This window comes from Pogoniulus pusillus, chromosome 1 (assembly GCF_015220805.1).
Source record: "Pogoniulus pusillus isolate bPogPus1 chromosome 1, bPogPus1.pri, whole genome shotgun sequence".
NCBI lineage: Eukaryota > Metazoa > Chordata > Aves > Piciformes > Lybiidae > Pogoniulus > Pogoniulus pusillus.
The window spans coordinates 29,724,376-29,752,350 of record NC_087264.1 but is presented as its reverse complement, the minus strand read 5'-3'; the positions used below and the strand labels follow the sequence as shown (position 1 = coordinate 29,752,350).

At 45.2% G+C, this 27,975-nt stretch overlaps 1 protein-coding gene across 1 annotated transcript in view; it reads left to right on the top strand.

Moving 5' to 3' along the window:
• Positions 1 to 27,975, top strand: part of PAPLN (papilin, proteoglycan like sulfated glycoprotein) — a 55,708-nt gene that overhangs the window by 17,344 nt on the left and 10,389 nt on the right. Inside the window, exons 3-21 of the mRNA XM_064146915.1 lie at positions 8,044 to 8,159; positions 9,372 to 9,432; positions 9,707 to 9,809; positions 10,967 to 11,097; positions 11,435 to 11,558; positions 12,280 to 12,360; positions 14,477 to 14,649; positions 15,434 to 15,557; positions 16,107 to 16,233; positions 16,924 to 16,989; positions 19,042 to 19,249; positions 20,878 to 21,054; positions 22,333 to 22,489; positions 23,120 to 23,206; positions 23,678 to 23,966; positions 24,098 to 24,206; positions 24,909 to 25,038; positions 26,182 to 26,803; positions 27,504 to 27,641. Of these exons, the coding sequence (XP_064002985.1) occupies positions 8,044 to 8,159; positions 9,372 to 9,432; positions 9,707 to 9,809; positions 10,967 to 11,097; positions 11,435 to 11,558; positions 12,280 to 12,360; positions 14,477 to 14,649; positions 15,434 to 15,557; positions 16,107 to 16,233; positions 16,924 to 16,989; positions 19,042 to 19,249; positions 20,878 to 21,054; positions 22,333 to 22,489; positions 23,120 to 23,206; positions 23,678 to 23,966; positions 24,098 to 24,206; positions 24,909 to 25,038; positions 26,182 to 26,803; positions 27,504 to 27,641 (3,023 nt within the window). The remainder of the gene's footprint in view (positions 1 to 8,043; positions 8,160 to 9,371; positions 9,433 to 9,706; positions 9,810 to 10,966; positions 11,098 to 11,434; positions 11,559 to 12,279; positions 12,361 to 14,476; positions 14,650 to 15,433; positions 15,558 to 16,106; positions 16,234 to 16,923; positions 16,990 to 19,041; positions 19,250 to 20,877; positions 21,055 to 22,332; positions 22,490 to 23,119; positions 23,207 to 23,677; positions 23,967 to 24,097; positions 24,207 to 24,908; positions 25,039 to 26,181; positions 26,804 to 27,503; positions 27,642 to 27,975) is intronic.

The window sequence follows — 27,975 nt, the reverse complement described above, 5'->3', positions numbered from 1 at the left end:
ACTACTTTATTTTTTTGTCATTGGGCCACCCGCTCATCATTCATGCGAAGACTTTCCTTCTGGCTACTTAGCTACCTTCAGAGCTTTAAGTGAAGGATTTTGTTGAAAGCTTTTTGAAAATCTGAGCATATCTGACAGGTTACCCTTGGAGAGATGTTTGTGAATCTCTCACATAACTGACATAGTCTTAGAAGGCTTTGCTTTTACAAAAGTCTTGTTGATTTTATCCCAGGTATGATGTATATATGCAGGTGCCTGCTGATTCTGCTCTGTTTTATAAAAATAATTTCCATTAATTTGTCACTAGACAAAGGTTTTATGCTGTGTGGACAGACAGTTCCTTCAGTTCCCCTGGGATCCTTTTGTAAGCTGCTGTCAGATTTTCCACTTCCCAACAATCAGATGGCAAAGTGGTTTCAGCTGGCAGAATTGCATGGTAGCATGTAACAGTTTATCCATTTCAACCTTGAGTTCCTGTCAGGCCCCTTGGATAAACAACTTCTGGTGACTTCATACTGCGTGTTTTGTCCACTCTTCCAAATGAGTTGGAGGTCATAAGGTTTTCTCACAATCCTTCTCTTTGTGGAGTTTGCTGAATGTCCTCAGTTTCTTTCACGGGGATTCTGAGAATTAATTTGACTTCTCTACAGTGGCTGTATCTTTTTAGAGAGCTCTTTTTATACCCTAGTCAGCTCCAGGCCACCCAGAGTTTCTGGAAGGCTTTCCATCTCTGAGAATTAACTATTATCTGCTCTGCCCACTAGCCAGCAAGCCAGCCATGAGGCAGCACGTTCTGCAGAGGGTGAGGCATGAATCATGTCCTGCCTGGCTGACAGGAGAGTGGGGGATGTGCAAAGAGATGAGTGTATGGTGGAATGGCCTATAAAGAGGTAGAAAGGTGAGAAATGATTGGAAGGTGAACACAGGGAACATGGGAAAGAGATGGGAACCTTGAGGGAGCAAGTCAAATGATGTATGGAGAACCCTGAAGTGTTTTGAGAAGCTGAGAATGTAGTCCTCTACACTGGTGATTGGTTTTCATGTATTTGTGCTAACAGGACATAGCTAGAGTGGTAGAGAGGAGTGAAGGGAGACATAAGCTGTGAGTGTAAACCACAAGCCATTAAAACTAATGAAGGCTTGGGTTTTTTTCCTCCTCTTTGTGAAGCAGTTTGTCATAATAAGATACTCTCTTCTTCTGTACCATTTTGTATTTCATTTCCTGCTGTTATTATCTTGTTCACTTCCATTCTTATTTTTCAGTTTGGTCAAATGCAATTCTTTGATTGTATATTCATTATTCATTAAAATGGTACTTGGCATTGTTCACCTTCAAAAGTCTTTGCATGCCTGCTGTGTCTGAGCCAAGATCAGTGGTTAAGGCACAATTATTTTAAAAAATGTTTTTCTGATGTGATTCTGATAAATTCACTTTTTGTTATTGTTGTGGTTTTGGCTAATAGCATAGCTGGTCACAGATGTGTCTTGAGAATGCATCCTTTGGAATAGTAACAGGTATCTACATCAGAAAGATGTGAAAGATGCAGAATGCTTTCAACTCTCTTTCAGTCAAGTATGAGTGGTGAACCACATGTCCTTCAGGCCTTAGCTATATGGAAACATTACAGGTAGTCATCACTGTAGTACTGAGTAGGTAATCTGGAAATAGGCGAAGGAAGTGGTTCACTTTCTGAGAAGCACGTGGTCTAAGGACATGCTCCATGCAGGTTGGTTTTGTCAGGGCCTTCAGGGTACTAAGCTTTAGTGGTTTTGACTGCATTCTCCCCACCCTGTCCACAGCCCAGGAGCCCGTTGCAGCTACCTGGAGACGTCAGCTCTTGCCCCAGTGATGCTTCAGTGAGGCTCTGCATGGCCCTGCCTAGCTCAGCTGTGGGCCCCAATGGGCCCCTGTAGTCTCATAGTTCATCCTGGCTTCAGCTGGAAGTCTCCAATTCTGAGGTCTGGTGCTGTTGCTTGGCTTGCCCTGCTGCGCTGGGAGAGCCCCCTGCTACTGGCCTCCATCCCACAGGGAGCAGCCAGACCATGAGACATTTTCTTTCCTTCCCTCATTAACTTTTCTCTAAGCAATTAACTTTCCTCTATGCAATTATTATTCAAACTTAGCAGAGCTACATTCTTCACTGAATATTTCTTACTTGCCAGGACTTTGTCAATGAAACCATAAGAGTAAATGACTATAGTGATAACTTTCTTTGGTAAAGCATTTGGTTTCCACCCTTCTTTCCTACGTGCTTTGTCAATGGGGTAACAGTTCAGGGGTGTGTCAAAGTAAACATTAACTTGACTTGACAACCTATAAACCCCAGAATGCATGTATTTATCAAAGGTTGTATTGTTGCTCAGAAACACTCTACAGAAATACTCTCAGTATTTCAGACATACTCTTAATTTCTCTCTGTTCAGAGAGAGATTTTGAGTGCAATTCTAAGACACAGAAACTCAGCATAAAGTAATTAACACCACATCGCTCATGTTGTCATTGTCTGCAGTGTCTGTTTGCAGTGGGCTGTACAGGACCTTGTAGCCAGCTTCCAACATCAAGGATTTCCCACTGTGCGTTGGCACTGAGATTTGTATTGGATCTGAACAGAGCCTAGTAACTCAGTGATGCAGCTCAAGTCACAGTAACAGCTTTTCAGTGTCCAAAAAAATGCTTTGGTTGCAGCTCGATGAGCTACAGCTATGTGACCTGTTGAGCTAAAAGCAAGCCCTAGCCCTGTCCAGAACTTCTCGAGCATAACACGAGTATCAGTAACTGTGTGCTTTGAGCAGCACCTGTTGGAGCCATGCAACATGATGTGTTGTTACTGCTTGTCAGTCTGGAAAGGCAGCACAAAGAATCACAAAATAATTCGGATTGACTCTCTCTAGGCCTTCAAAGATGGCCAGTGAGTAAGAGAAATGCTAGTGGTAAGCATTTGGGTGAGAATTAGATTGTTTGGACCTGCAGTTGCAGGCCTTTACTGGTTACTTTGAAATGCATAGTAAATTCATGTTTGTTTTGATAGCTTGCTAGTATTTGAATTGCAGCAAGTCTTCATCTGGTTATATGAACTTTGTGGATCACTGCTTGCCTGCAGTGCATCAGTCTGGGAAGCAGTCCTCTTCCCATGTGTAGTTTCCTATCCATCTCATCAGACTAAGTGTTCCTTGCATCCTACCAACATTTTCTGTCTGAGTTGAGTCTCGTTCATAACTCCTCTCCCAGTGCATGTTTCGTACGTAAGAATAAACGTTACATGTTATCTGTTGTGCCATCTAGGACCCTCTTCCAGAATTCTTTTGTCTCATGTATTGTGGAATTGTCTTTAAGACTCAGAGGCACAGCTTCTTTACTTGCTGATTATATCAGATGCAGATGTTGCAGTTACATCAGCAATGCATCTATCTAGGAATTGATAATACTGAAGAAAGCAGTGCAGTGTTCATAAAAATAAGATGACTGGCCTTCTAAACTTGTGTACCACAGCAGCCTATTTACCAACAAGCTCTGAGAGTTTGTAGAGCCAGGGTCACATGCATCATCAATATCCCCAGAAGGGATGCATTTCTGTGCATCTAGGCAGAGCAGCTGGACATCAACCAACTGTCCTTTCTGGATTTTGTAGAAGTCAAGTAAGATGGCTGGAGACTTTCTCTTGCTTTTTCTGAAATACTAGAATATATCCTTAATGCAGATAAAAATACTGCATGTTGGGCTGGAGCAAGGGAGGAATAGAACCAAATGCACTGGTAACAGTGATGGATTTTGTAGATTTTTAATTATGGGGTCCAGGCAGGACTGTGATTTAGTCCTAACTGATGACAGATAAAAGCATTCCAAAGTCTGAAGAGAGCAGAAAGAGGTTTTTGGAACAGAAGCTAACTGACAGTATCTAAAAATACTTTGTCACCAGATAGTGTAACAATAGATTTCTGATTTATAATAAATGTGCAGCTTTGTATTTGCCTGTGTACACATGCATGCAGCTACCGAAGTAATGAGGACTGTGAGCAGATTTCTGAATATGGGAGCTGTGTCCCTATTGAAACATTTCTCTAACCCTATGCAGCTTTGGGAGGATTCTGCTGTCTGATGGTCCTTTTGGAGTGCACATAAATGGAATGATAGGAGAAAATGATTGTTCCTGCACTCTGCAGATGCATAATCCTTACAACAAAGAATCTCTGCTGTTTTTACTCCCTATAGAAGGAATAAAGAATGCGACTTCTGTAGGAGGGATATTGGAATATTTATCAGATTGGGATGTGTGTGTCAGGGAAGGGTTTTCTATCCTAATTGCCTTCCAGTAATCTGACTTTCAAATGCTCTTCCTTTAGATTTTTATCTACATGTTTTCTTCTCCCTAAGGCTGACTGAAAGGTCCCTTGTTTCCAGGGTGAGCTAATACCACTCCTAAATCAGTCAGTTGATACAGAGGAGTAAAACTGCAGAGAAACAGTGGTAGCATGTTTCATTCTTTTGAGAGTAAAGGAGGAGGGATTACAGGGGGAGGAATTATGTGTCTGAAAGAAAAACTTGGGAAAGTAAGATGCCTTGCTGAAAGCTAAAACTCTATTCATGGGCTTACTCCCAGAAAGGCAAATGAGAATGCAGAAGACAAACACTGAGCTCAGTATCTGGAATGGAAGAATGGGAGAAGGGTTTGGCAAGGGGTCATGGAGATGTTGACTTGGCAGGGAAGAAGGTATGTAAAATGGCTGTAACCTGGGTTGTGTGCTGTTGAATGAAGGCAGAGTTAGTCTGAACCAGGAAATTTGTCCTGAAGAATCCTGAAGAGGTAGAGTGAAGGGAATCAAATAGCATGTGCTTCAAAGAAATTGTTTCACATCAGAGCTATGGTAAAAGGAAGAATTTGGAGTGGGTAAATTGGTAGCATGTGCATAAATGCAATCAGCTAATGTCTCTGACAGTTGCTTTGCCAGCACTAGGGTGAAAGAGAGAAGCGAGACTGTAACTCAGGGGCATGTGCCAGGCAAGGAGTACGTGCAGAAAACTGCAAGAAAAGGTTAAATGACAAGGGAGGATTTAATCTGTGTCTCATCTGAGCTGGATTTGCTGGAGAGTTTATGAGACTAGCTCCTATTTCTAGCAGAGACCTGGATGTCTTCTGTAAAAACAGCTATGTGCTAACTGAAGTGAAAATTGAAGTCAGGAACTTATTCCTTCTCAGTAGATCTTGGAAAGTGACCTGGGTGTGTGGAAAGTGCTTGCTGAGTGCAGTTAATATTCCTGCTGTGGTGAGTTTCTCCATTTCTAGGGTGCTTCTCCACTCCAGCAGAAAACCCTTAAGATGGTGCTTACTAGCTGGGTGGTTACTATGGAGCAGTATACATGAGGATACGGGAGGATGACAAGAAGGAATGGAAACAGCTTGAACAGGGAAATGTAGAGAATGGAAACACAGGATTGTAATGGAGGGATAATTAATCTTTTCTAAGATTAATGTTGTTTATTAATTTTGGTATTCAGAACTCTCACTGCCCCTAACCAACTATTTTAATAGTAATCAGTTCTTCACACAGTCATGGAAATGCAGAGAGGAATAACTATATCTAGAAATAACTTGCAAAAAAATACATAAACATTAATTGACGTGGAAGAGAAGGTTCTTGCATCCAATATATTTCTTGCCCACTAGATGGACTCGAGGAGCCCTTTTCTGCTTATGGCAGAAGGCAACAGTGAATTACAAATGGCTTTAAGTATTTACTCACAAAATATTATCTCCTGACTCATGGGGCTAGCTACAGCTTCAGACAGTACCCAAATGCTTTCAGGGAATTCTGTTACTTGTCAGCTGATGAGGCTTCTGACTCTTCCTCGGCTTCTGGGGAAAGGAGGCTGACAATCTCTGACCTTGTCTCTGCTTCTCTGGATGATCTGTGTATCCAGGACTTCTCATCTTGGCAGGAGACTTTCAGGTACAGGCAGGATGTCTTGTGATGTGCAGTCTTACCATAACGTCATGCTGGCTATGCAGGCCAATTGCGTGGAGGTATTTTGAGCCTGTTCCAGGTAAACTCGAGGCAGGCAGTTTCCAGGCAATTCACGATGCACAGAGGAGGCAGTAAGCAATGGCAGCAGCTAACAGCAGGCATAAATACAATGGCAAAGAGCACTGCGTTACCTGCTCAACTCTTTTTATCAATACAGCTCAAGACTAATGGGCCTTTGGACACAGAATAGTCAATCAGAATGGCAGTTATCCAAGCTTTACTTCATATTAGGTGAAGCCACAGGCTTGCTTTACCCAAATCTGGGAAAACCATAGGCCTTGCACAAGGCAGACGCAGGCTAAGCACATGTACCTTGTTTAGCACAGGAGCAAAACAAGTCTGGTCAAGCCAGAGTCTTTAGACTTAGTGGCTCCAGGTTCTTTGTCCTCTCTCCCGTGGTTGCTTCTCCCCAAAACAGAAGGAAAGAGAGCTGAAAAAAACATGCCTGGGCAAGCCAGGACATGTATAAACCTATTTCAGCCTATCAGGCCTACCATGACAAGGATGCTGTGTTCAAATCACAGTATCGTCAGGGTTGGAAGAGACCTCACAGATCATCAAGTCCAACCCTTTACCACAGAGCTCAAGGCTAGACCATGGCACCAAGTGCCACGTCCAACCTTGCCTTGAACAGCCCCAGGGACGGTGACTCCACCACCTCCCCAGGCAGCCCATTCCAGTGTCCAATGACTCTCTCAGTGAAGAACTTTCTCCTCACCTCCAGCCTAAATTTCCCCTGGTGCAGCCTGAGGCTGTGTCCTCTCGTTCTGGCGCTGGCCATCTGAGAGAAGAGAGCAACCTCCTCCTGGCCACAACCACCCCTCAGGTAGTTGTAGACAGCAATAAGGTCACCCCTGAGCCTCCTCTTCTCCAGGCTAAACAATCCCAGCTCCCTCAGCCTCCCCTCATAGGGCTTGTGTGAAACTAGAGCATGAACTAGAGCGACATGTGAAACTAGAGCATGAACTGGGACCCAGACCCAGCATTATGTGGATTTCATGGGATACTCTGTGTGCAGAAGATATTTTTTTACCTTTTGTTTCTCTGCATGTGCACTTTTTGCTGCCCCAAATCTGAGTGCCCAATGTTATTAATTTCTTTCTCAGTTGTATGATATATATATATATATAAAAGCAGCCCTACAGATGTGGCTGTGCAGGAAACTCTGTTTTTACAGTGTCACTCCTCAATAGTTTGTCGCCTTTTACCAAGTGGAATTAGTCTCATTGTATCTTGGAACTATTTTGCTTTTTCTTTCCCCACAACCTTCCTCTTCTCCCCACTAAACACCCATGTTCTGTGTATTCTATCAGCTGCAGTAGGCCCTTTTTTCCTGAAAAGGTGATGTTTTGTGTAGTTCTAAGACAATGTGTTTTTCTGGTTCTATTACGCTTGTCACTTCTTGTCTGTGATATCATTCTTGATTTTCTTAATGTCAGTATTCATTCAGATTTTCTAAACACACAATTAATTGAGGCTGTAGCTAATGATGGCCTAAACCTTGACATGACTGTTGGATACAATTGAGGGAGGGAGGAAAAGGTCCATGTGTGGAATTTTGTTGCAGTAAAATGTGTATTACAGGGGGGTCCTTGCTACAGCTTTTATTTCTCTTAAGGATCTGTCTCAGAGCCAAGGATTTGGGATTAATTTGCTCTATTGATGTGGTGCAGAGTGACAATGTTCACAGTCCCTGAAGTAATGATTTGTCTTTGCTGTCTGGCGAAGAGGGAGATGTTATCTTCCTTCAGATGGTTATTAAAAAGTGCTGAGATTCTATGAATAGACAAACAGTAACAGTTCAGGGGAGAATTTAAAGCTGGATGTGCTGCACAGCTTCAGGAGGCTGATACTGCCAGATATTAGAGGCTCTGACTTTCTCTGCCACTCTTTGTGCTAGGAACACAGCCCAGCAAGACAGACTCCTCTGCAAGAGAAAGCATAGGAATTCTATTTCATCTTCAGTGTGGTTTTTTTTTGAGATGCCACCTGTCTGATACATCTGGGTTTTCTCATTTGCAGGAGCAGCGGATGAAACGACAGATTGATGTCTGGGGAAGCTGGGGTGAGTGGGGCAGGTGCAGTCGGAGCTGTGGTGGTGGAGTCAGCTTTCGGCAAAGGCGCTGCTACTCCCAGAGGTGAAAGCTAACCTCCTTTTCCTTCCCTGTTACTGAGCTCCTGCACTTACATCCAGAACAAAAATTACTTATTCCAGGGGATTAAGTCACCTGAGTCCAGTCAGAGATGATCCTCAGTGTTGTTGCTGCTGTTTTCAACAGCTCTCTTCAACATATCCTTGCTTTGGCTGCTTCAGTAGAGCACAGTGGTGACAGTGAGATCTAAGGATGTACAATCAAACGATTGATATGACAGGAATTTTCAGTCAGGTCTACTGTGATAAGCCCGAAGGAGAGGGCAGCAATCCAGAGCAGTATGTTTCTCTACCAAGAGCTAGTGACTGTGTTAAAATTTCCTCAGGCTTATGATTTCCAGGAAGGTACATTGCTCCAGAAGAAATGGAAGGTTTGAGTTGGCTCAAACAGCATTAAGACTTCGTCATCTCATTTGCAGCTGGGTTAAATGTAGTGAGTATGATGGCTGGGACTGCACCTCTTGGGAGTGATGTGCTGTGGATAAAAACAAAGAAAAGAGAAAACAAAAATCAACCTCTTTGAGAAACGAGAGGGGTTTTTTATTTAATAAAAGAATCCAGAGTTACAGAGCACTACTTCCACCCACAATAAAGTCTCTCTTGAAGACTGCCTATTATGGTATACACCTGCCAGAATCTTTGTCTCTCCATTTTGAGTGGTGAGGTGTTAAACATTGGCTGGCTTTTCATTTCCATTTCCTTCATAACTGTAACTCTCTGTAATGCTCAACTGGAGTCATTTGACTGGAATGAGAGTGTTGCACACTTCACATAGGCCTGGTGTGCACATAAACAGGATGACAGGTGATGTGCCTATCTATTCTGAATTGGCTGTTACCCTCCTGCTGCTCACAAGATGTTTCTGTTACTGGCATGGACACCTCTCCTGTAGGTGGACAAAGGACAGAAAGCTCTGTTTCTGTTATTTTGTTGAAATGTGACCCTGAAGAGCTGTACTGCAACCATACATGGTGTGTCTCTCATTCATGCCAGAGTGCAAACCAGAGAAGAATATGGCACTCGAAAACACTAGCTCACTTTAGGGTGAAAGAAGTGCATTTCAGTTATTTTGCAGGTTCAGGAAACTCTTTGAGTTGATACATTCAATGTGAAGGTGATTTGTGGTATCTGCCATGAGATTATTTTTGTGTGTGTGTGCATTCTTTAGAGAGCTTCATGTTATTTTTCTGTCTTTCAGGACAGAAGGTGCTTCCAGTTGCATTGGGCAAACTCGAACCTATCGGTCATGCAACATTCAGGTACAGTGCCCTGATTGTGCCATTTTTTGGGTTTGGTTGCCCATTGTTCCTTTTTGCCAGAGCAACACCATTCTTGTTCAAAAGTCATGTCGTGATTAGTTTCTCTTGCATCACTAGCAAATGCAGTCCTCCAGCACTACCCTTCAAAACAGTATTGAATTTATGCCCCTGACTTTATACAGGAGCAATAACAAATAAAAACCAACTTTTGTTGTATACTTAGCTCTTCTCCTTTTTATATTCACCCAATGCACACATTTTCTCCTCCAAACAGAGCTGCCCAGAAGGCTCCCGGGACTTCCGGGCAGAGCAATGTGCAGAGTTTGATGGGACAGAATTCCAAGGAAAGAAATACAAGTGGCTTCCATATTATGGAGGTAATGACAAATGTGTAGGGTTATGTTTCATCCCTAACTGTCAACAGTATGTTCTGAATTGGCTGTAATGCTTTAAACTGTAGTATCCCTGTAGGGTACTTCCTTAGTTGGAGCTAGGGTATGGGTTGGCATGGAAAAAATCTTTTTGCCAGCAGCAAAAGCATACCTCTTGTGAAGACATTGGATGCACGGGCTAGAGACAGCTCCCATTGTAGCAATACTAAGCTGTCTCTTGAAACAGCCATTCTTTCAGAAACATTGCTCAAGAAAACTGGAACTGGTTGAAGATAGGACCTAAAGTATTAGAGAAGCAGAAGCTCTGCTGTATTTTTCAGTGTTGTGCAAAGAATATTAGCAGGGTAGAAGAGAAACAAATGTATATAATTGAGTGCATTAGAAAAGATGGCCTTGCTTTCAATTGGCCCATACTTTCTTGAGGAACCAGCTCAGAAGACAAGGTGCAGTAATCTGAAGTTCTTGCTTTGAGCTTTGATGTGTTGTCATTCACAATTCTTTAACAAATTATTCATAGATTCAAAAAATACCAGGTAGGAAAAGACTTAAAGGATAATCCAGTCCAACCTTTCTGGGTAAGAATGTAGCTTAAATTCGATAGCCTAGCACCCTGTCAAGCTGGGCCTTGGAACTCTCCAGTATAGGGGAATCCACCATCTCCCTTGTGAGTTTATTCCAATATATAATAGTTTGAATGGTTAAAATTCAGTTGGAATCTCCCAGCAGCAACTTGTACCCATTACTCCTGGTCTTTACTACATAACGCTTTGTCAAAAGGGAGTCTCCCTCCTCATGATAGCCACCCACTATGTACTTGTCTCCCCTAAGCCTTCTCAAGATTGACAGGTCTTCAAGATGGATTTAAAGTTTTGGGGTTTTGGCTGCTAAGGTGACAGCTCCCTTGTGTTCTGTGCCAGCACTCGCTCTCATTCTAGAAAAGCTTGTACTCCAAGGGAGCAAAAAAGCAGTCCTACTAAGGAATAATCAAAAATCCACCTGGCTCCACATCCTCTGACCAGCCTTTGTGCCTAAGGAAATGGTCTGCCCCTCTGTTTCTGTGCCTGTGATCTAAAACCATGCTCATGGTGCACTATCAAGCTGTTCACCATATTATACAATATTTGTTTTTTCTTTCCTACCAGCACCTATTAAGTGTGAGTTAAACTGTATCCCCAAGGGAGAAAACTTCTACTACAGGCACAAAGAAGCAGTGGTAGATGGGACTACCTGTGAACCTGGAAAACGGGACATCTGTGTAGAGGGAGTTTGTCGGGTTAGTCAACTTGTTGTTTCCTTCATTTACCATTGGGTCCATCAGTCTTTCTGTTGCTTCCTTTTGTTCTACTTGGCCTTCTGTAGTGACACCAAAAAGGAAAATAATTCTGTTTCCAAGGTGCCAGAAAACATGTGGACATTATTTATCTGTCTCTGAATGTAAAATAGGTGATGGCAACTCTGTTCTTTCTCTGACAACTCCTTCCCTGCCTTATCAGGACTTACCAGACTTCCCAAATTCAGACTTTGTCATTAGATCAATCCAGAACTTGGCCATCTTTTTTTTTCTTTTGTCACTATTGGTCATTCATGTTGATGCTTCTGTGTTCTGACAGGCTGTTGGCTGTGATAACATGCTAGAATCTGCTAAGAAGGAGGACAAGTGCCTGCTATGTGGAGGAGATGGCAGCACCTGCTACAGTGTGAAGGGCACTTTTGATGTGCCCAGCCTCCCCAAAGGTACAGATGATCTAGATAGTTTGGCAGATGAGGAGCAGAGAGTTGAATCTCAGGCCAAGCTGTTGTGAGAGCTGGTGAGGAGACCTGCTCACAGCATTGTTGTGTTCACTTGAAATGTGTGGCAGGTGGCTCTTTAGCTGCCTTAGCAGCAGAAAATATATTGATGGCCTTACCCTACGAATCACTTTATTAGTGTCTGTACAGACTGAAGTTCTTGCCATGCTGCTCCTGCTCAGTCTCCAGAAGGTGCTATAAATGTACTGTATGAGCATATCTATATACCTCCTTCATAAGGCTGCCCCCTGTCCATTGTCTTGATAGCCCCACCAGGATTAGTGCAAGGCTAGAAATGAGACTGCACCTTCTGCATTTGGACAATTTTGAGAGATTTCAAGATAACAGCTACACTTGTGGTCAGATCTGGCTGTGTTGAGCTCCAATATGATAACTGTTGCATATTCAAAGATCTTAAAATCTAAGAAATGGACTTTGCTTACTTTTTCTGAGGTGTAACTGGGACTTTTTACACAAAAACTGACCTCTGAGTAGCGTAGGATAAAGCTATTCAGAATGCAGATATAGTGACAGCTGAAATGCTTCAAGCCACCATCATAATACCCATCCAGCTGTTCAGGCACCAGTGGAACCATGAGCACAGAAGAGTGACTGTGTGGCATGAACACACAGATCTTGAATAACCCCTTTCCTTTTTTTTTTTCAGGTTATAATCAAATCTTTGTCATCCCTGTGGGAGCTACAAGCATCCAAATTAAGGAAGTTAAGCCCAGCAGGAACTTCCTGGGTAAGACTAATGTCAGAACCTGTGTCACAGTCATTTGGATTCCAGGCATTGTGTTTAAAATTTGGTTTTCAAGTATACTGGTCTTTGGGATGCTTACCTTGAGGGCTTGATAGGGCAGAGGAAAAAAATCTTTGAAAATCAGAATCTGTATGTTGAGTGTCCTTGAAGTGTTAGTGGTGCTCACCTTTGGGCTTCATGTTTACTTACTTTCTCTCCTGTGGTGATCTTGCTGTTGAGTGGGGAATAAAAACACCCAAACTTCCTTCAGACTTCCTGCCTGGAACTTCCAAGGAATCTAACTGACCTAGCAGAATTTGGTGATGCATTCTGATATTTGCTTGGTGAATGTAAACTCTAATTACTACTGCCATCCAAAATTTGGGATGAGATTCTTTTCTCTAGGTATCTTCTGGGTATTTCTCTGTAAAAACTCATAGTCTGGAGTGCTGGTTTTAATGAGAGATAATAGATTATAGGCTGTGAAAAGGGAACAATGGTGATGTCTACTTCATTCTTAGGCTTGCTGAGATGTATAAAAGCAAGGACACAGTGTGCGTGTCTTTCTCTGTCAGAGTTGGTGTCTATGCTTTTCTCCCTGGGTTTCTTCTGTGTAACCCAACTAATCATTCTGCTTCTAACCCCTCTTGCTGATTCTTGCAACTCACCTTTGCATGCAAGGCAGACTCTGGGATAAGGTAGAGGGGTGGAAAGAAGGTGGAAGGGTGGTTAGGAGCCCCTCCTGGGGACTCTGATTTCTAGGAGGGGTATTGTGTTTCTGTATTACTTTTAACTTGTATATTTCTGTATGTAGCTGTAAATATTAGTACATATTGTAAATATATGCTTGTATATTGTGCTAAGCTGTAAATGTAGCTTCATTACTTAACTTCCATCTGGCTGAGTCTAGTCTGGGTGATTTCATAAGTGGTGGGGGAGGTGGGCGGGAGGTAAGTCCCAAACGATCACATCTAGTCATGCTGTAGAGGGCAAAAACGAGGGACCAATGTCCTCAGGTAGCTTTCTGGACAAGGCTGAGGAAATTGTAGTGAAGAAAGCAAATACTCTTTTACTTTCTGACTCTTCCATCAGAACTCACTTCCATCAGTGACTACGATGAGGGACTGCCGAAATAGAACTAGAATGTGCTGAAGATGTTTGTCTGTGCAGCAATAAAGTGCTTGGTCTGCAGCAGAGCTGGCAGGAACCACTCCCTGAATGTGAAACAGGTTCTGGCAAGAGAGCTTGTGATGGGTTCAAAATTATTCCCAAACAAAATCACTAGAGCAGCTCAGACAGCTTGGAAGCAAGTGAAGTTACGTATTTACAGCAAGCTAAAATTTACAAGCATGTAATACAATGCATATGTACAAAATACATTTACAAATATTTACACTTATTTTCAATTGAGAAATAAATTCCCCCTGAATGAACCCAGAAGAGTTTCCAGCAACTAGACCTGCTCTGTCCTCCTTCTCCATCCTTTCTCCTGCTACCTCTCAGTCAGTTTGTACCAGCAAGAAGGTTAGGACGGAGATCAGGGGAGCAGTGTGAAGCAGAGAGTTGCAGAGACCAAAGCCAAACCCTAAAGAAAAAGGAATTGTTTATGCACTCACTTTTTAACCCAATTAGCAAACCAATGAATCATATAGATTTCATTGTTCTTCTTGCAACCAATCCTTTATTTATTTACATTCTGCACTGAGCTTGTGGGAAAGTCTTAATTTCTCAGGTGGACTTTTCCAGTGAGTCTTAAACTACTACAGAACTGTATATGACAAGACAACATTGTTAGAACATGGTTGCCACTTTTACTTGTGACACCTATGAGACGGTGTTGAGAGCAAACTGGAGCATCCCTGTGGAGTTCTTATGGTCCTCTTTGGATGTGTGGATTTTTGCTGTGTTGGTAGATGCTGGTGTGTTATATGGCCACACTTAAATGTTGCAGTAGTGATGTAAAGGAGCTGGGGCTCAAATGGCAGAGTTTAGAGCCCTGTATATTACCAGTACCCTGAAAGCATGTAATGGGCTCAGTCTTGTAATACCTGGAGGTAATGTCAGGTTGTAGGTATGCCAATTTACTGCTGTTTCTTCTCTGGCATGTGGGTTTGTTCAGCTGTCAAGAATGTGCGAGGGGACTACTATCTGAATGGGCATTGGACAATTGACTTCAGCCGAGCACTGCAGGTAGCTAGCACAGTTATGCACTACGACCGTGGCTCAGAGAGTGACCTGGCCCCAGAGCTCCTCCATGCCCGGGGTCCCACAACAGAACCCCTCGTTGTTGAGGTAAGTATATATGCCTGTCCTCCACTGATGATCCTATTCACTTGCTCTGCATAGCAGCCCCCTGCTTTGTGCAGTGGGAGAGCATTGGTGGGGACCACGTGGGGAAAGAATCTGTAGTCCCCCAAGCTAGGCCATGGTGGTTTTCTTCTAGAAATAACACTATTGCCAGGGAAGTATAGGCTGGATGTTAGGAGGAAGTTCTTCACAGAGAGAGTCATTTGCCATTGGAATGGGCTGCCCAGGGAGGTGGTGGAGGCACCGTCCCTGGAGGTGTTCAAGAAAAGCCTGGATGAGGCACTTAGTGCCATGGTCTAGTTGACTGGATAGGGCTGGGGGATAGGTTGGGCTGGATGATCTTGGAGGGCTCTTCCAATGTGGCTGATTCTATGATTCTATTTTCTATTCTGATTCCCTTACCTAGAATGGAGCAGGACAAGCCTTCATGTTGGCTTCCTGACAATTGCCTTGGGCTCTGACTTTAAGGCAGTGTCAGCACCAAATAGTGTTAAGCCAGGCACAGGCTGTAGGGCATGGCTTGTAGGGCAGGAAGGGATAGTTACTGGTGGAAGAGCAGCTGGGTCGTCTGATGCTGAGAGGGATGAATGCACCTTTCTCTGAAAAATAATGCTCTCTAGAGGTCAAGGAGAAAATACAGTGTAGAGAGGAAGTGCTCCTTGAATGGCAGGGGTGTAGGTCAGGTTAATCATGCTGGCATGGTGGGAAGATATCATGAAGGAGAAAAATGCTGCTGCTGTTTCCATGACCTTCTTCCATGCTTTCACAGCTCATCAGCCAGGAGCCAAACCCAGGGATACAGTATGAATACTACCTGCCCGTGCAGGGTCAGGCCTCAGGTTACAGCTGGAGCTATGGCTCCTGGAGTGAGTGCAGCTCTGAGTGTGGAGGAGGTAAGAGAACATTAACGGATCCCTGGAAGCTGGTGCAGGGGTTTGTATCCACACCCTTAGGACTGTGTGCTGCCCTTCATGGCTGCTTCCCAGCAGTATCTTTCTGAAAGTCAGCAATGGTATCAGCAGCAAACAGCTAAGGTTTTGTCAAGGGAGGTTTCACACAAGTAGTTACAACAGGGCTGTGCCCCATACCTTGTCCTCTGCTGCTGTGTACTGCACACATCATGCAGGCTTCCTTGATGAACAATACAAGAATATAGCACTTCCTTTCTCAGCCTCAATCCATAAAATAAGAGGAAAAGTGTCCCTCAGCTAGAGACTAGTCTAGGTGTTTTGCTCTTCCAGTGGCCTCCTATGCTGTGGGAAGTCACCATTTATACACAGAGTGACAGACCAGGAACTGCACCCAGCTCTGTTCTGGGTTGGCTGGGACAGGTGTGGGTTCTGCGCTACTTTAGAAGCATGTCTTACCAACACCAGTGCCCAGCAAACCTACTCCTGGGTGGCTTGCTGCTGATCAGGAAACTATCTCGCCTCTCCTTCTAGGCTTCCAGTCTCGCTTGGTGTTTTGTACCATAGACAACGAAATTTATCCAGACTACATGTGCAGGAGCAAACCACGACCACACAATAACCAGACATGTGGCCATCAGACCTGTCCCCAGACAAAACGGTAAGATGTCCTTTCTTCAGAACCCTTCCTGAGGTGCTTTTGGAACCAAGATAAGGAATGACCCTCTCACTTTTCCTACTCTCTAGCCTGGTTCTCTCCAAGGAAGTGTTTCACTTCTTAGAGAAACCTCAGACAAAGGATAATAATGCTGTGATAAGTGTGTCTGTGTACACATGGAAAAGATCTGAATGCATTTTGTGTTTGTTTTATAGACCAATTAAATTTGCTTTCCAGAATGTGATTGTGGAAGGTAGTCTTCTACTCCATGTAGGTCATCAGAAATGGGTTCTCTGGGGTCTGGTTTTTTGTTTTGGTTTGTTTTTTTTTTCTCTTCAACTGGAGCCTGCACAAACACACTAGGAGGTCAGAGCTGGTGTCATTTATGTCATGTCTGCATTCCTTACTCTTTGAAAGGATTCCAGTGTTCATCTTCTTATAACCCCTTTACCCAGCCATTTCCACCTTGTCCCTTGCTGCCATAGTCTTACAGTTGGCTTCAATTGGCTCTTACATGGGCATTCAGAGCTGTAATCGGAGCCTGAACTGCGTATCTCAGTGTTTCTGATGGGTGCAGTGAGACAAGTGCTGTTGTGGGTGAGATGGCACTTGGAAACTTGAGAGCATTTCCAAATACGTGGTAGCCTGCAGCTACTCATTTTAAGTTCTTTAAATCCTTTGTTCTGTGTGAAGGACTTCTTACATCTATCTGCCGCAAGCCTGGCGCCACAGTGGAGCACGAAGCTCTCGGATGAAAAGGTAACAAGCCAAAGGAGGTTACACAAAGCACAGAAAGGTGGCTGCTCTCTTCTGCTCTCCAGCTAGTTGCCCACTGTGGTCTGTGGGAGCTTTCCTCTTTGGTACTGGTGGTAGTAATAGGTGGTGCTCTGCTTTTGGTTCTTGCCAGTGAAAGTGATGGTGGAGGGTGCTGACTGGCAGTTTTGTCTAGGCGGTTGTGTGTGCTCCTAATAACTTGATTCTTATGGGGGTAAGAAGGGGATGGTTTCTTCATGGCTTCTGACCTGCATATCTTGATAACTTTGTTTTCTCTGTAATCAGAGTAAAGAGATGTTCTGCAAGGCCTTTGGTTTACCAAGATAAATGAAAGAACAGAAAGGAAGAGGGAGTATGATGGATTGGGTGATTGAAACACTGGCTAGGATGCCAGTGTGCCATAGCAAACCCTTCAGAATTTCTTCAAAGTTCTTCTGTCTTTGGCATAGAGCCTGTAGGAGGCAGAAAAGTCTGTAGAAGCCAATGGCTATAAGGATGTGATGGATGCAATGTCTACAATGCGCACTGAGGTATGAGAAGTGAAAAAGCTCAAAAGCAAATCAGCTGTCTCTGAGCAAGCTTCTAATAGCTGAGGACTGCCAGTTCTTTACCCTCCAATGAGACTCCCAGCCTTATGGTTGACCTCATCTTGCAAAGGAAATGAAACAAATGTCAGAGAAGATGTCTTGACTTGCAGTTGAAGGAAGCTGTAGGTGAGCCCATCCAGTCAATACAGCCTTTCTAAAGCCATGTGTTTGCTTTACAGGAGGCAGAATAACAGGGTGAGGAGGGGAGTATACCCTCTGAAATTTCTGAAAAAAAAACCAAAACTGATCAATGAACTTGTTTTCAACACAGAAACCACATCACTCCAAGTGGCTTGTTTACTCCCTTTCCAAAGAGAACATCTGTGATCTTATTTTATAGCAAGGGTCATTCAGTTTTGGGCTGATATTTGCAATTTTAGCAAAAAAGAAGTGTATCTTAAGGAGGTGTACATAGAGTCTGCCGTGCAGTTTCTGTTAGGGTGTGAATGTGAATTGGCTGGCTGAAACTGAGTTTAGAAGTGGTGAGGGCAGACCAGGGAAGCAGCTGGAAGGCTAGTGGGAGGAAACACAAACTACCTTCATTCCCTGGCTGGGATTTATCTGACTGCGAGGGAAGAGGTAGAAGCCCACAAACAGATTGCCATGAACCTTACCCTCCACCAACAGAGCATTTTGTCTACACAGCAAGCTGGAATTAGGACTTGAAACAGCATCTCGTCCTTGAAGTCAGGCCATATAAGCTGTGTTCCCAGCTAGCTGGTCAGCTCTGAGACACAGGAGCAATAAGGGCAGGGATCTGAGCATGCAAATAATCAGATTTGTGGGCATTCCCTGTTCTGTTAGCAAGGTTGTACCATCTGTGCAACTGCTTCATCAACCAAACACAGGACAAATCTATGAATGGAGCAGAATGGAGTTTTCAAGGCTTTTGTCTGTGTGCTGCTGTTACAGAATTTGGCCAATGGGAAGAATAAAGCAGCTTTCTACCAGCTGTCAGTGAGCACTTCTGAGAGTGTCTAGCATGGTCTGCAAGCAGAGTGAGATCTTGGCTTTGCTTTCCTGTTTCTGATAGTGGCTGGAGGGTAGCAAGTGGTTAGGCTGCTGTGGGCTGCTTCTCTTTCAGCTGATATGGATTTTTTTTTCTTATTTATTTATTTGGATTTTTTTGTTAAAAAAAATATTTTCTCTTGAACACCATCTTCTTTGATGTTCTTTTCCTGGTATAACATTTTTGCAGACATCAGGAGCCATGGAGATAAATCTTTCCTCTATGAAAGAGCTGGGGATTTGTGTCTGGAGTGGGACTCATTCTCTGCATTGACGACTAAGCTGGGAAGTGCTTGGTTAAATGGGAACTTGCCTCTGGCTCTGTGCTGCAAGGGAACGTTTTCTCTCTCTAATTACAACAGGGATATGGCAACGACCTCTCCTCTGACTCTGGGTAGCTTATCTGTGGTTACACTAGTTTGCTTCATTCTGTGACCTACAGGTGGAAAACAGGGGAGTGGGGACCCTGCTCAGCTACCTGTGGTGGGGGCACCCAGACTCGCTCTGTTTACTGTGTGGCATTTGATGGCCAGAGCTCCCAAGGGGTGGTGGATAATGCTGAGTGCATGGCCTTCGCTCAGCAGCCTCGCAGCAGTCAGCCCTGCAGCATGAGACAGTGTGCAACCTGGAGCACAGGGCCCTGGTCAGAGGTGAGTTTGTGTGCAAAAGGTAACTGCCTCTTGGCACCCACTGCAGGAGGACCTGTCGAAGTCTGAGGATGAAGAGGCAGACTCCATTTCTGGGACTGTAAAAATCTGTGTCCCTGCATAGATGGTGTGCAGAGGTATAGGACTTGTCCCTACATTCCTCCAAACAAGTTATGCAGCTATCTAGCATCCATGCACTCCTATAAATGCATCTCTGTTGTCAAAACTGAGCCTACCTTTGCTTCTCTCATCACATGCTCTCTCTTCTCTGGTCTTCCAGTGCTTTCCCTGCTCCTGTTTTTTTATCAGATCTGCCAGACCTGCCACTGGCTGAGTTTCTGACTCACCTGGTGAAGACAGAGAGTAGCCATGAGAGTTGCTGTCCATCACCTAATGGTGTGCAGTATCACTTTGTGAAAGAAGAGCCTATGGCTCCTGCCTGAGCTGTTTATTTCCATGTGTATTGTCTCAGCATTCCTAGCCTTGGACAGCAGTACAATGATCACAACACTCACTGAGCAAGATACTCTTGAAACACTGACCTGCTGTTTGCTGTGCGGCAGTGCAGGGCTTCTCTGAGCACAGCTGCATGGTACATTTTTGACGCCTAGGAGCAACTTTATCCTCCAGGATTGGAATTCATTCAAACTGCTCAGTGCTTCCAGTCAGGCATTTAGAAGGCATTTTACATGCTAAGGGCTTAGAAATTAAAGGTAGTATCGACTTAGTCTCCTTTGAAAAAAGTACATGCATGCTTGCAGAATTTGACTTATGGTCTTGTGGTAATACTTTGAGTGATGCAGCAGCATAAAGTGCAACTTTGAGACATGCTAACCCAGACTATAATTTCCTTTTCTTTTTGTGAGGTGTGAATACTGAGAATACTGAGATGATGTCAGGATTGTGGAGTAAGAACACTATTTGGGGAAAGCACCAACTGACATGTTCTGGCAAACCTTTTCCTGAGTGATTCATTCTGTGGTTCTCTCAAAAGTGACTCTTTTGTGTGCTCTGAGATAAAAGTCACTCTAGCAAATAAATTGCTGAAACTTGACTGAGAAGATCACCTAAAACAATTCAGACTGTCCCTAAGATAATGCTTTTAGTAATAGACCTTGATGATTTCTGGGTAAGAAAGCTGGAATCCAGGAAACACCACTGAGAATTTAGGAAGGCATCAAAAACGTCTCAAGCCTATACACTAGGATAAAAGTTGTGTCACCATTCCACACCAGCACAAGGTCTTCAGGTAGAAGACATGAGCAGTACAAGAACCTAATATTTTTATCTTCCCTTGAGTTCTTTACCTTGAGCTGATTTTAATCAGGAGTAAATAGCAGGAGGTTCCAGGTATTTCCTGCCATTTATGATTCTCAATGTATTCTGCAGTACCAGGCCAAAATGATCCAGTGAACTCCAGATCTCCCAGACCCTCCCACCGTACCTTACTGTCTCTTCTACAGCATAAAAAACTGTTCTGCTGACTCCCATCCCAGAAGATTATTTTAACTGTGTTTTGTTGTTTTAGGCCATCTTGAAATGGTGTTCTGCCCTAAGGGGAAAGGAGCACATCATAGCAATGCAAGTGGGAACGAGATGCTTCTTTGTAATTGTCAGGTTCCTTTCTGCAGTGCTCAGCCAGCTGTGGGGAAGGTGTCCAGACCCGGACTGTCACCTGCAGAACTCAACAAGGCTCTCAGGCTCAGGACTTCGCTTGCCTGGTGGAGCCAAAACCATCGGCCATCCAGCCCTGCCTTAAGGAGAACTGCATCCAGGAAGTTGGCTGGCATGTTGGAGACTGGGGACTGGTGAGCACCACACTTTCATGGGTTGGAAGTACCTGATTATGCTGCTGTGCTCCTCACACACACGCTTTGCCTTGTGCAGCCTGCACACTGGCTGAGGCTGAGAGCACCTACTGCTTTGTTCGCAGTTCGTTGGCTCACAGCTGTGTTGTAACTGGCACTAGTAATGCTCCAGTTAATCTGCTGCCTGCTTTGTGTGCAGTTGCTCCAAAAATAAATCTTTCTGAGGAGGGGATTACAGTTTCAGTGACAGTGGCAAAATGCAGCCAATGAGCTGAAACAATCCACTCTTGCTGTTTATTCCTAATTCTTCACCCCATCGCGGTGGACATTCTGGCCCAGTACAACTTGGAGCTCCAGGCTTCAGAAATGGTCATTGCATTTGGTGATATGGTTTGAAGCACATCTTTGTTATCATTCAGATAAACTGTGCTTCAGCTGGATTGGTCTTGTCTTTGTGGAGAGACCCAGACTTGGTTCAGCCTGGGAAAAGTGCTGGGAGGAGGAAGTAGGGTTGGATCCAATGCATCATGTGACTTCCAAACACACCTTTTCCCTTCTGTGCTATCCAGACCAGCTTGCTCTGAGTTGAAACATTACACCTGGTCTTTCATGAGATGTAGGCCAAGTTTCAATAACAGCTACAGAAGTTTCATACCTTAATCTGATCTTTCTTGGTCCCTGTCTTTCTGATATTCAGCTGCAGGCAAGAGCCCTTTTGATAAGGGAGATAAATGTTCTCCCAGCTTTTGTACAGCTTGCATGAGTAGGTGGGTCACACAGGTAACCTCATTACCTTCCCTGAGCTGTTACTCATTGCTCTGTCTTCATCCACAACTTCCAATGAGATTAACTCCAGTTAATGGGTTACAAGAAAGCCATTTTGCTTCCCCGTTGTAAAGTGTTATCCTTGAATGCATAGTTCAAAACTGACCTTCTCACAGGTGGTGGATCCCCATAGTATTTCAATATCTTGAGGTCAGGCTGGCACAGTTCACTCTAGCAGCCTGCTACACCACAGCAGCTCCTTGAGATGCCACAGACTGAGCATGGCTCAGAGCCTGATGCTTCAGGGCTGGGTGCAACATTTGGTGAAAAGATTTTGAGTGTGAGTTTCTAATTGTTGAGATTAATCCAGCTGAAATACTGTTTGCTTTGTCTTGGTGGAGGAAGCTGTGCCCAGCCTGTATCTAATCATGCAGCTGTTCCCCACTTCTGGTGTGTGGGGTTTCTGCAGTCAGCCTCTGCTGCCTGCTCACTTGCCTTGTCTCTGTGCCCAAGTGTTCCAAGAGCTGCAGTGCAGGCATTCGGACACGCCAAGTCATCTGCGCTGACGGTGACTCCAAGTTCTACAGCCCTGAGACATGCAAAGCCATCCAGCCACAGAAACCAGCCACCCTGGGTAGCTGCAACACACAGCCCTGCTACCTGCCACAGCGTGAGTGGTATTGCTGCACACCTAGCTTTTCCCAAGGCACTTCTCTTTAGGAGCAGAAATTCCCAGCTCTGCACCAGCTTACATCCCCAGCTTCTTGCCTGCCTGCCTGTCTCTATCCTGTGCATTTGTTTCCTGTGCACATCAGAATTCCACTACCTGAGCTGTTTGAAGTGTATGTAACAGGCCTGGGAACAGCACTGCTGTGTCCTTGCCTTGAATTCAGTGTTCTTTGTTGGCTCTGTCCCCATGCATGCTGGAGACTGACCTCAGATATCCCAGTCAAGAAAGATAGAAACCTGAGCAGGTTCAGTAGCCAAAAAACTTTGAGCCAACTCTCATCCCTCTGAGGAGCAGTGATATAAAGGACTCACAGCTGCTCTGAAGATCTTATTTGCTATCTCTGTCTAATCTTCATGCCAGAGCTGAAATGCTGACTTCTGTCTGCCTGCCCATCACAGGTCACTGTCTTGACAATCCATCTGAATCCAACTGCTGCTCAGCAGCTGTTCCAGGAGAAGAAACATGATTTTATCAACTCTTAATCTTCTGTTGACTCCCAGATGCATTTGCAATTATTAGAGCACAGGGCTGGACTAACTGCACCCATTTTGCACCTGTCTGTCTTTGCAGAGGTCCCCAGTATGCAGGACCCTATGGGATATGACATCACTCGCCAGTCCTCGCTTACACGTTACAACCCAGACAGCCCTACCACAGGTTTGAAAGAGTTTTGTTAGTCTGGGTTTTTGGTGATGGTGAATTTGAAAGAGGGTATGGTAGGGTGTAGGTTTTTCCTTTTCTTCATTTCTGTCATTCTTTTCATGGGCTTTTAGAAGTTACTGGAGCTAGGGACAAACTGTGGATTCTTTGTGAGCAGCATTTGGATCTATCCATGCAGAAGACTCTGTATAATATGGAGATCTCAAATTCTCACAAATTAAATGCTGTGTGAAAGGAATGTTGCCTGAAATAGATTATAGGAATATGAAAGGATAGCGTGAGGGGGCCCTGGGCAGCTGTTTTCTCATAGGGCAGTGGAAGGAATGGTCAGGGCAATGAGCAAATGGGCCAGAAGACTTCCCTTCAGTGGTGCAGAAAAGCCTGCCTTGTACCCTTGGGCAGGTAAAAGAGCAGAGATGAGGAAAATTTTGGTGCTAACCTGCGTGCTTTAAGGAGCTCTCTCCTCAGATTCCGGTGATGAAAGGATACTCCCTGGGAGCTCCATGATCCTTAGTACCTCTGGGAATCGCCACATCCCATCCAACAGGAATGATGGCATCAGCCTGTTGCCTGTTCACCAGGACTCCCAGTCACACTCGCTGGGTTCTCATCAACTCAGCTTCTTTGAGGATCCCTCTGCAGGCACTGGCTCTCAGGATTGTCATCGGAGCCCACATGGCTGCTGCTCAGATGGACGCACTCCAGCTTCAGGCCCTCTGGGGAGAGGTTGCCGCTTCAGCACCTGCCACCAAAACAGGTATGTGAAAATAGATTGGCCAGAGCAGGGAGGCATTGTCTTTCCTGCACACTTTCCAAAACATACAGCCTGTGCCTGTTAAGGCAGGCAGGCAGGCAGGCCAGGTATTGCTGCTGCTCTTCTGCCTCTAGGTATGGGTGCTGTCCCGATGGGGTATCAGCTGCCCAGGGCCCGAACAACATGGGATGCTCACAAAATGTTCAAGTGAGCAGAAATCAGCCCTCCACAGCCTCTCCAGCAGTAAGTACAAAAGCTTTTTGCATTTTAGGAGTCTGTCAGATAGCAAGATTCAAGTTCAGCTGTGGTGACTTATATTGTGGATTTCTGTTGTGCTTCAGCTCTGTCAGTAGCACTGGAGAACCAATATTCCAGGCATGGCATCAAGGCCTTTGGCCCACTTTGCTCCTATGCAGTATGGGGCATCCACCTGTGATCTTCTGTAAGCGGGGGACAGAATAGGTGGTTAGGTTGGAAGATGTCTGAGAAGTGGAAGACTATCCTGTGCAGAACTAATTGAATAGTCTTGAGTAGTCAAATTTCTGTCAGAATCTTGCCATCCAATTTCCAGGAGAAAAAAGAATGGGGAAAACATGGGCATTATTAATTGCCATTAGTAACTGTGCAAATTGATTGTGGACAAAGTAGTCAGGGATGTAATTCCTCTCATAGTCTGGGATGCTAGGTGGGACCAACTGAAAAAAAATGGCCTGCTGCTGAGCTGGCTAGGTCTGTCTTGCAGAGCAGCACAGCCCTGGCTTCATGACTGACAGCCAAATTTTTCTTCCCTTCCCAGCATGAAATCCTCTAGCAGGCAAGCAAACAAACAAACAGTGGTTCCTCTAATAGGTGTCCTTCAGCCAACAGCTTGAACACAGTGCCTTGCATGTGCTACTATCATCATATCTGCATGATAACTTTTGGCTTTCTATTTCTGACTCTAAGGCAAGCCTAGCCTCATCTCAGCAGCACCCCTCGGGCGAGTGCCGCAGTTCCACGTACGGCTGCTGTTTTGACAATGTCGCTGCAGCTTCAGGTCCTCAAGGGGAAGGATGTCTCCACAGGCCCAACTACCGTAAGTGATGCTTTGGATTCTTGGCTTAGTGATATAGGAGGAGGAGTATCAAGAAGGGTATGGAAGCTTCCTGTGCAGAGGCTCTATTCTATGTGAAAAGAAATCCTAGGCAGGAGAAGCTTGGAGGGGATGTAGAAGAGCAGTAACATGGTTCATGTTTGCCAGCTGCCACAGAAGTTGTCCTCTGCTGACAGTTGGAAAGAAGAGCATTTGTTAGTCTGTAGGACTTTTGGGGAGCTATTTGCCTCTGAGAACACACTCCAATGCAGCCTGGGGTGCTCCAAATTAGCTAAGAGAAGCAGGACCTCTCCGCTGAGTTGGCTCTATGCTCAGCCTTCAGATGGCCCATGGACAGGGGTAGAATGAAAGCTACAGCTAAGGCTGGAGGTGTTGCACAGGGCTGCATGGATGTTTTCATCCAGCAGAGTTCAGTACCGTGCCTGCTGTACTGCGGGGACACCACAGCTGCTGGGGAAAGCCTCTCTGCTCCTTTAGCTCCTGGCTGCATCGTCTGCAGGTACATTGCTGCTCCACTGCCTTGCCGTTTTGCTACAGGATAGAGACTGCTGGTGGCCATCAGCCAGCCCTGTGTGGCTGCTCTAGCAAAGCTCTCTGTATCCTCTCTGCTCAACCACATCTTGGCAAAGGACCCCTACAAAGGGCCCTGCACCCAGCGTTTGTCAGCATGTGGCTGTCATACCTATGACGTGGAGCACATTAGGCTGTGCTCCTGTTTATGTCAGTATGTGTGTGGGGGATGTTCTGTAATGCATGAGACTTCACAACTGGGTCTAATTCACTTGCTTTGTGGGCTGAAAATGTGCAAATGACAGCCACATGACCCTTGCAGGAAAGGAAGCCCCAGAGCTGCAAAATTCCCTGAGAAGGTCCATAAAGCATCTGTCTGGTGTTTGGATTCAGAGCCATCTCTGAGTTTGGGTTGTCTTCCATCAGTGGCAAAACTGGGGCAGAAAGAAGCATGAGCAGCTGCCTGATTTCAGAGCAAAGATGAATAACTCGATATTTTCCTACCTCCCCTCTTCCCAGAGGGCACACCAGATCAAGAGGTAGATGACTTAAAGCACGCAGACTCGCATGCTTCACGAGCCTCACATCTCCCTCTGTTTCCTCTCTCTTTGGCAGCATATCCTGCCATGTGCCTGCTACCCAGTGCCCATGGCCCCTGTGCAAACTGGACCACTCGCTGGTACTTCGTGGCTGTTGTTGGCAAATGCAACCGGTTTTGGTATGGCGGCTGTCATGGCAATAAAAACAGCTTCGTTTCAGAGGAGGAGTGCATGAGGTCCTGCCACAGCTCTGTGGGTGTCAGTTCTCTGGAGCACCAGCCACCTTCTGGTGTGGCAGCCCTGCAGACCAGCTCCCACTCTCGAACATGGGATGCACAGGAACAGCAGCAGCTGCTCCTGAGAGAGTCCGTGAGCCAAGGAAGAACCTACGGGGCTTCATATCCCACGCAAGACAGCCGCAGACAGGACAGCTGGAGAAGTGAGATGCTGCTGGCATCTTTGTCAAGGACTGGTGCACTGGAGAGGCCTCGCTGGGGCACCCAGCAATCAGACAGCCTGAGCCAGCTGCACTCACGGGAAACAGCCCTGCCTGGGCCCTCAGAGAAGCAGAGCAGCAGAGGCCAGCAGGTGCTGCCCAGTGAAGACAAGCAGAGGCAAACATCCTTGGTAGCAGATGTTTCCATGGCAGGGGCACAGCAGGCATCAGCAGACTCATTCCCAGTGCGTGCTCTGCACAGGTGATTTTTTTTGTTGTTGTTCTTTTTTTTCTTCCTGTTCTGCCAGCTGGTGGTGAAGCACCAGTGCAGCTTCCTCTGAAGTGACAGTATTGCCCCAGCTGGGAGCATCTAACTGGGAGTGCTGTGCAATGGACTGGCCATATATGCAGCCCTTTGATAAGGCAGATTATTCAGGCCCTGGAGTTTTCTGCTGTCTCTTTCCTCGCATTCTCCCTGCTCCCCATGGCACTGGAAGGTACCATGCCTGGAAAGACTGCAGGATGCTGGGGTCTTTGTCTGGGAGGCATTCCTAGTCTGTAAATGAGAGTCCATAGAAGTTTTCTTATTCTGACCAACAAATACAGCTGACTCTCTGCCTTCAGGGTCTTCATCTTGGATGCAGAGTTTGGGCCAGGATCCTCATGTGTCCTCCTGAAAATCAAGAGTTCATAGAGCTAGATCTAAATGTCTGCACTGGAGCTGTGTCTGCTGAGCTGAACATAGTTCCTTCAGAAGAGAGGAGTGTAGAATTCTCTCTTCTTGGAGATGCTGTAGCATTCAGTCTGCCCAGAGCAACCTTTGCCTTCCTCACATGTTGGCTAATGTCTGGCAAGATCTGAATGGGCAGCCAGTCCTGCATTGCCCTGTGGTTGTGTCTCATTAGAGGACTCAGAGGAAGGGAGGGTAGCAGATGTGCAAAAGGAATCTCTTTCTCTTTCAGAGCCGTCCTGGAGGAAGCCAAACCTTCTCTTGTGACAGCAGCTGTGGGACAAAACATCCAGCTGGTCTGCAAGACAGGCTTGTCCCCCTTCTCTAGAGTGGAGTGGATGAAGGATGGTCGACCGGTCTCCTCTGGCAGGTGAGCTCAGCGTCCTTCCTTGTAGAGCAGATGGGCTCCTTGCTGGGCAGAGTATTGAATGTTTGCCCATATTCTTTGTAATCTTGCTGTTGTCATTCTTAAAAACAAACAAAAAAGAGTGAAGAAATAAGCACAGCCATGTAAGAGCATGAACCTGGTCTGTGTGCTGCAGAAACAGGTGCAGCTTGCAGTAATATTGAGGTATTGGATAGCGTCATGGGGCAGAACAGGTGCTGCCCATAAGAAAGCACTGGTGGAAGCTGACAATGAGGGTAGGGATACAGGAAAACATTGTCTCTGTTCAGTTCATCTTGGGGTAATGCTAAGTCAGTAG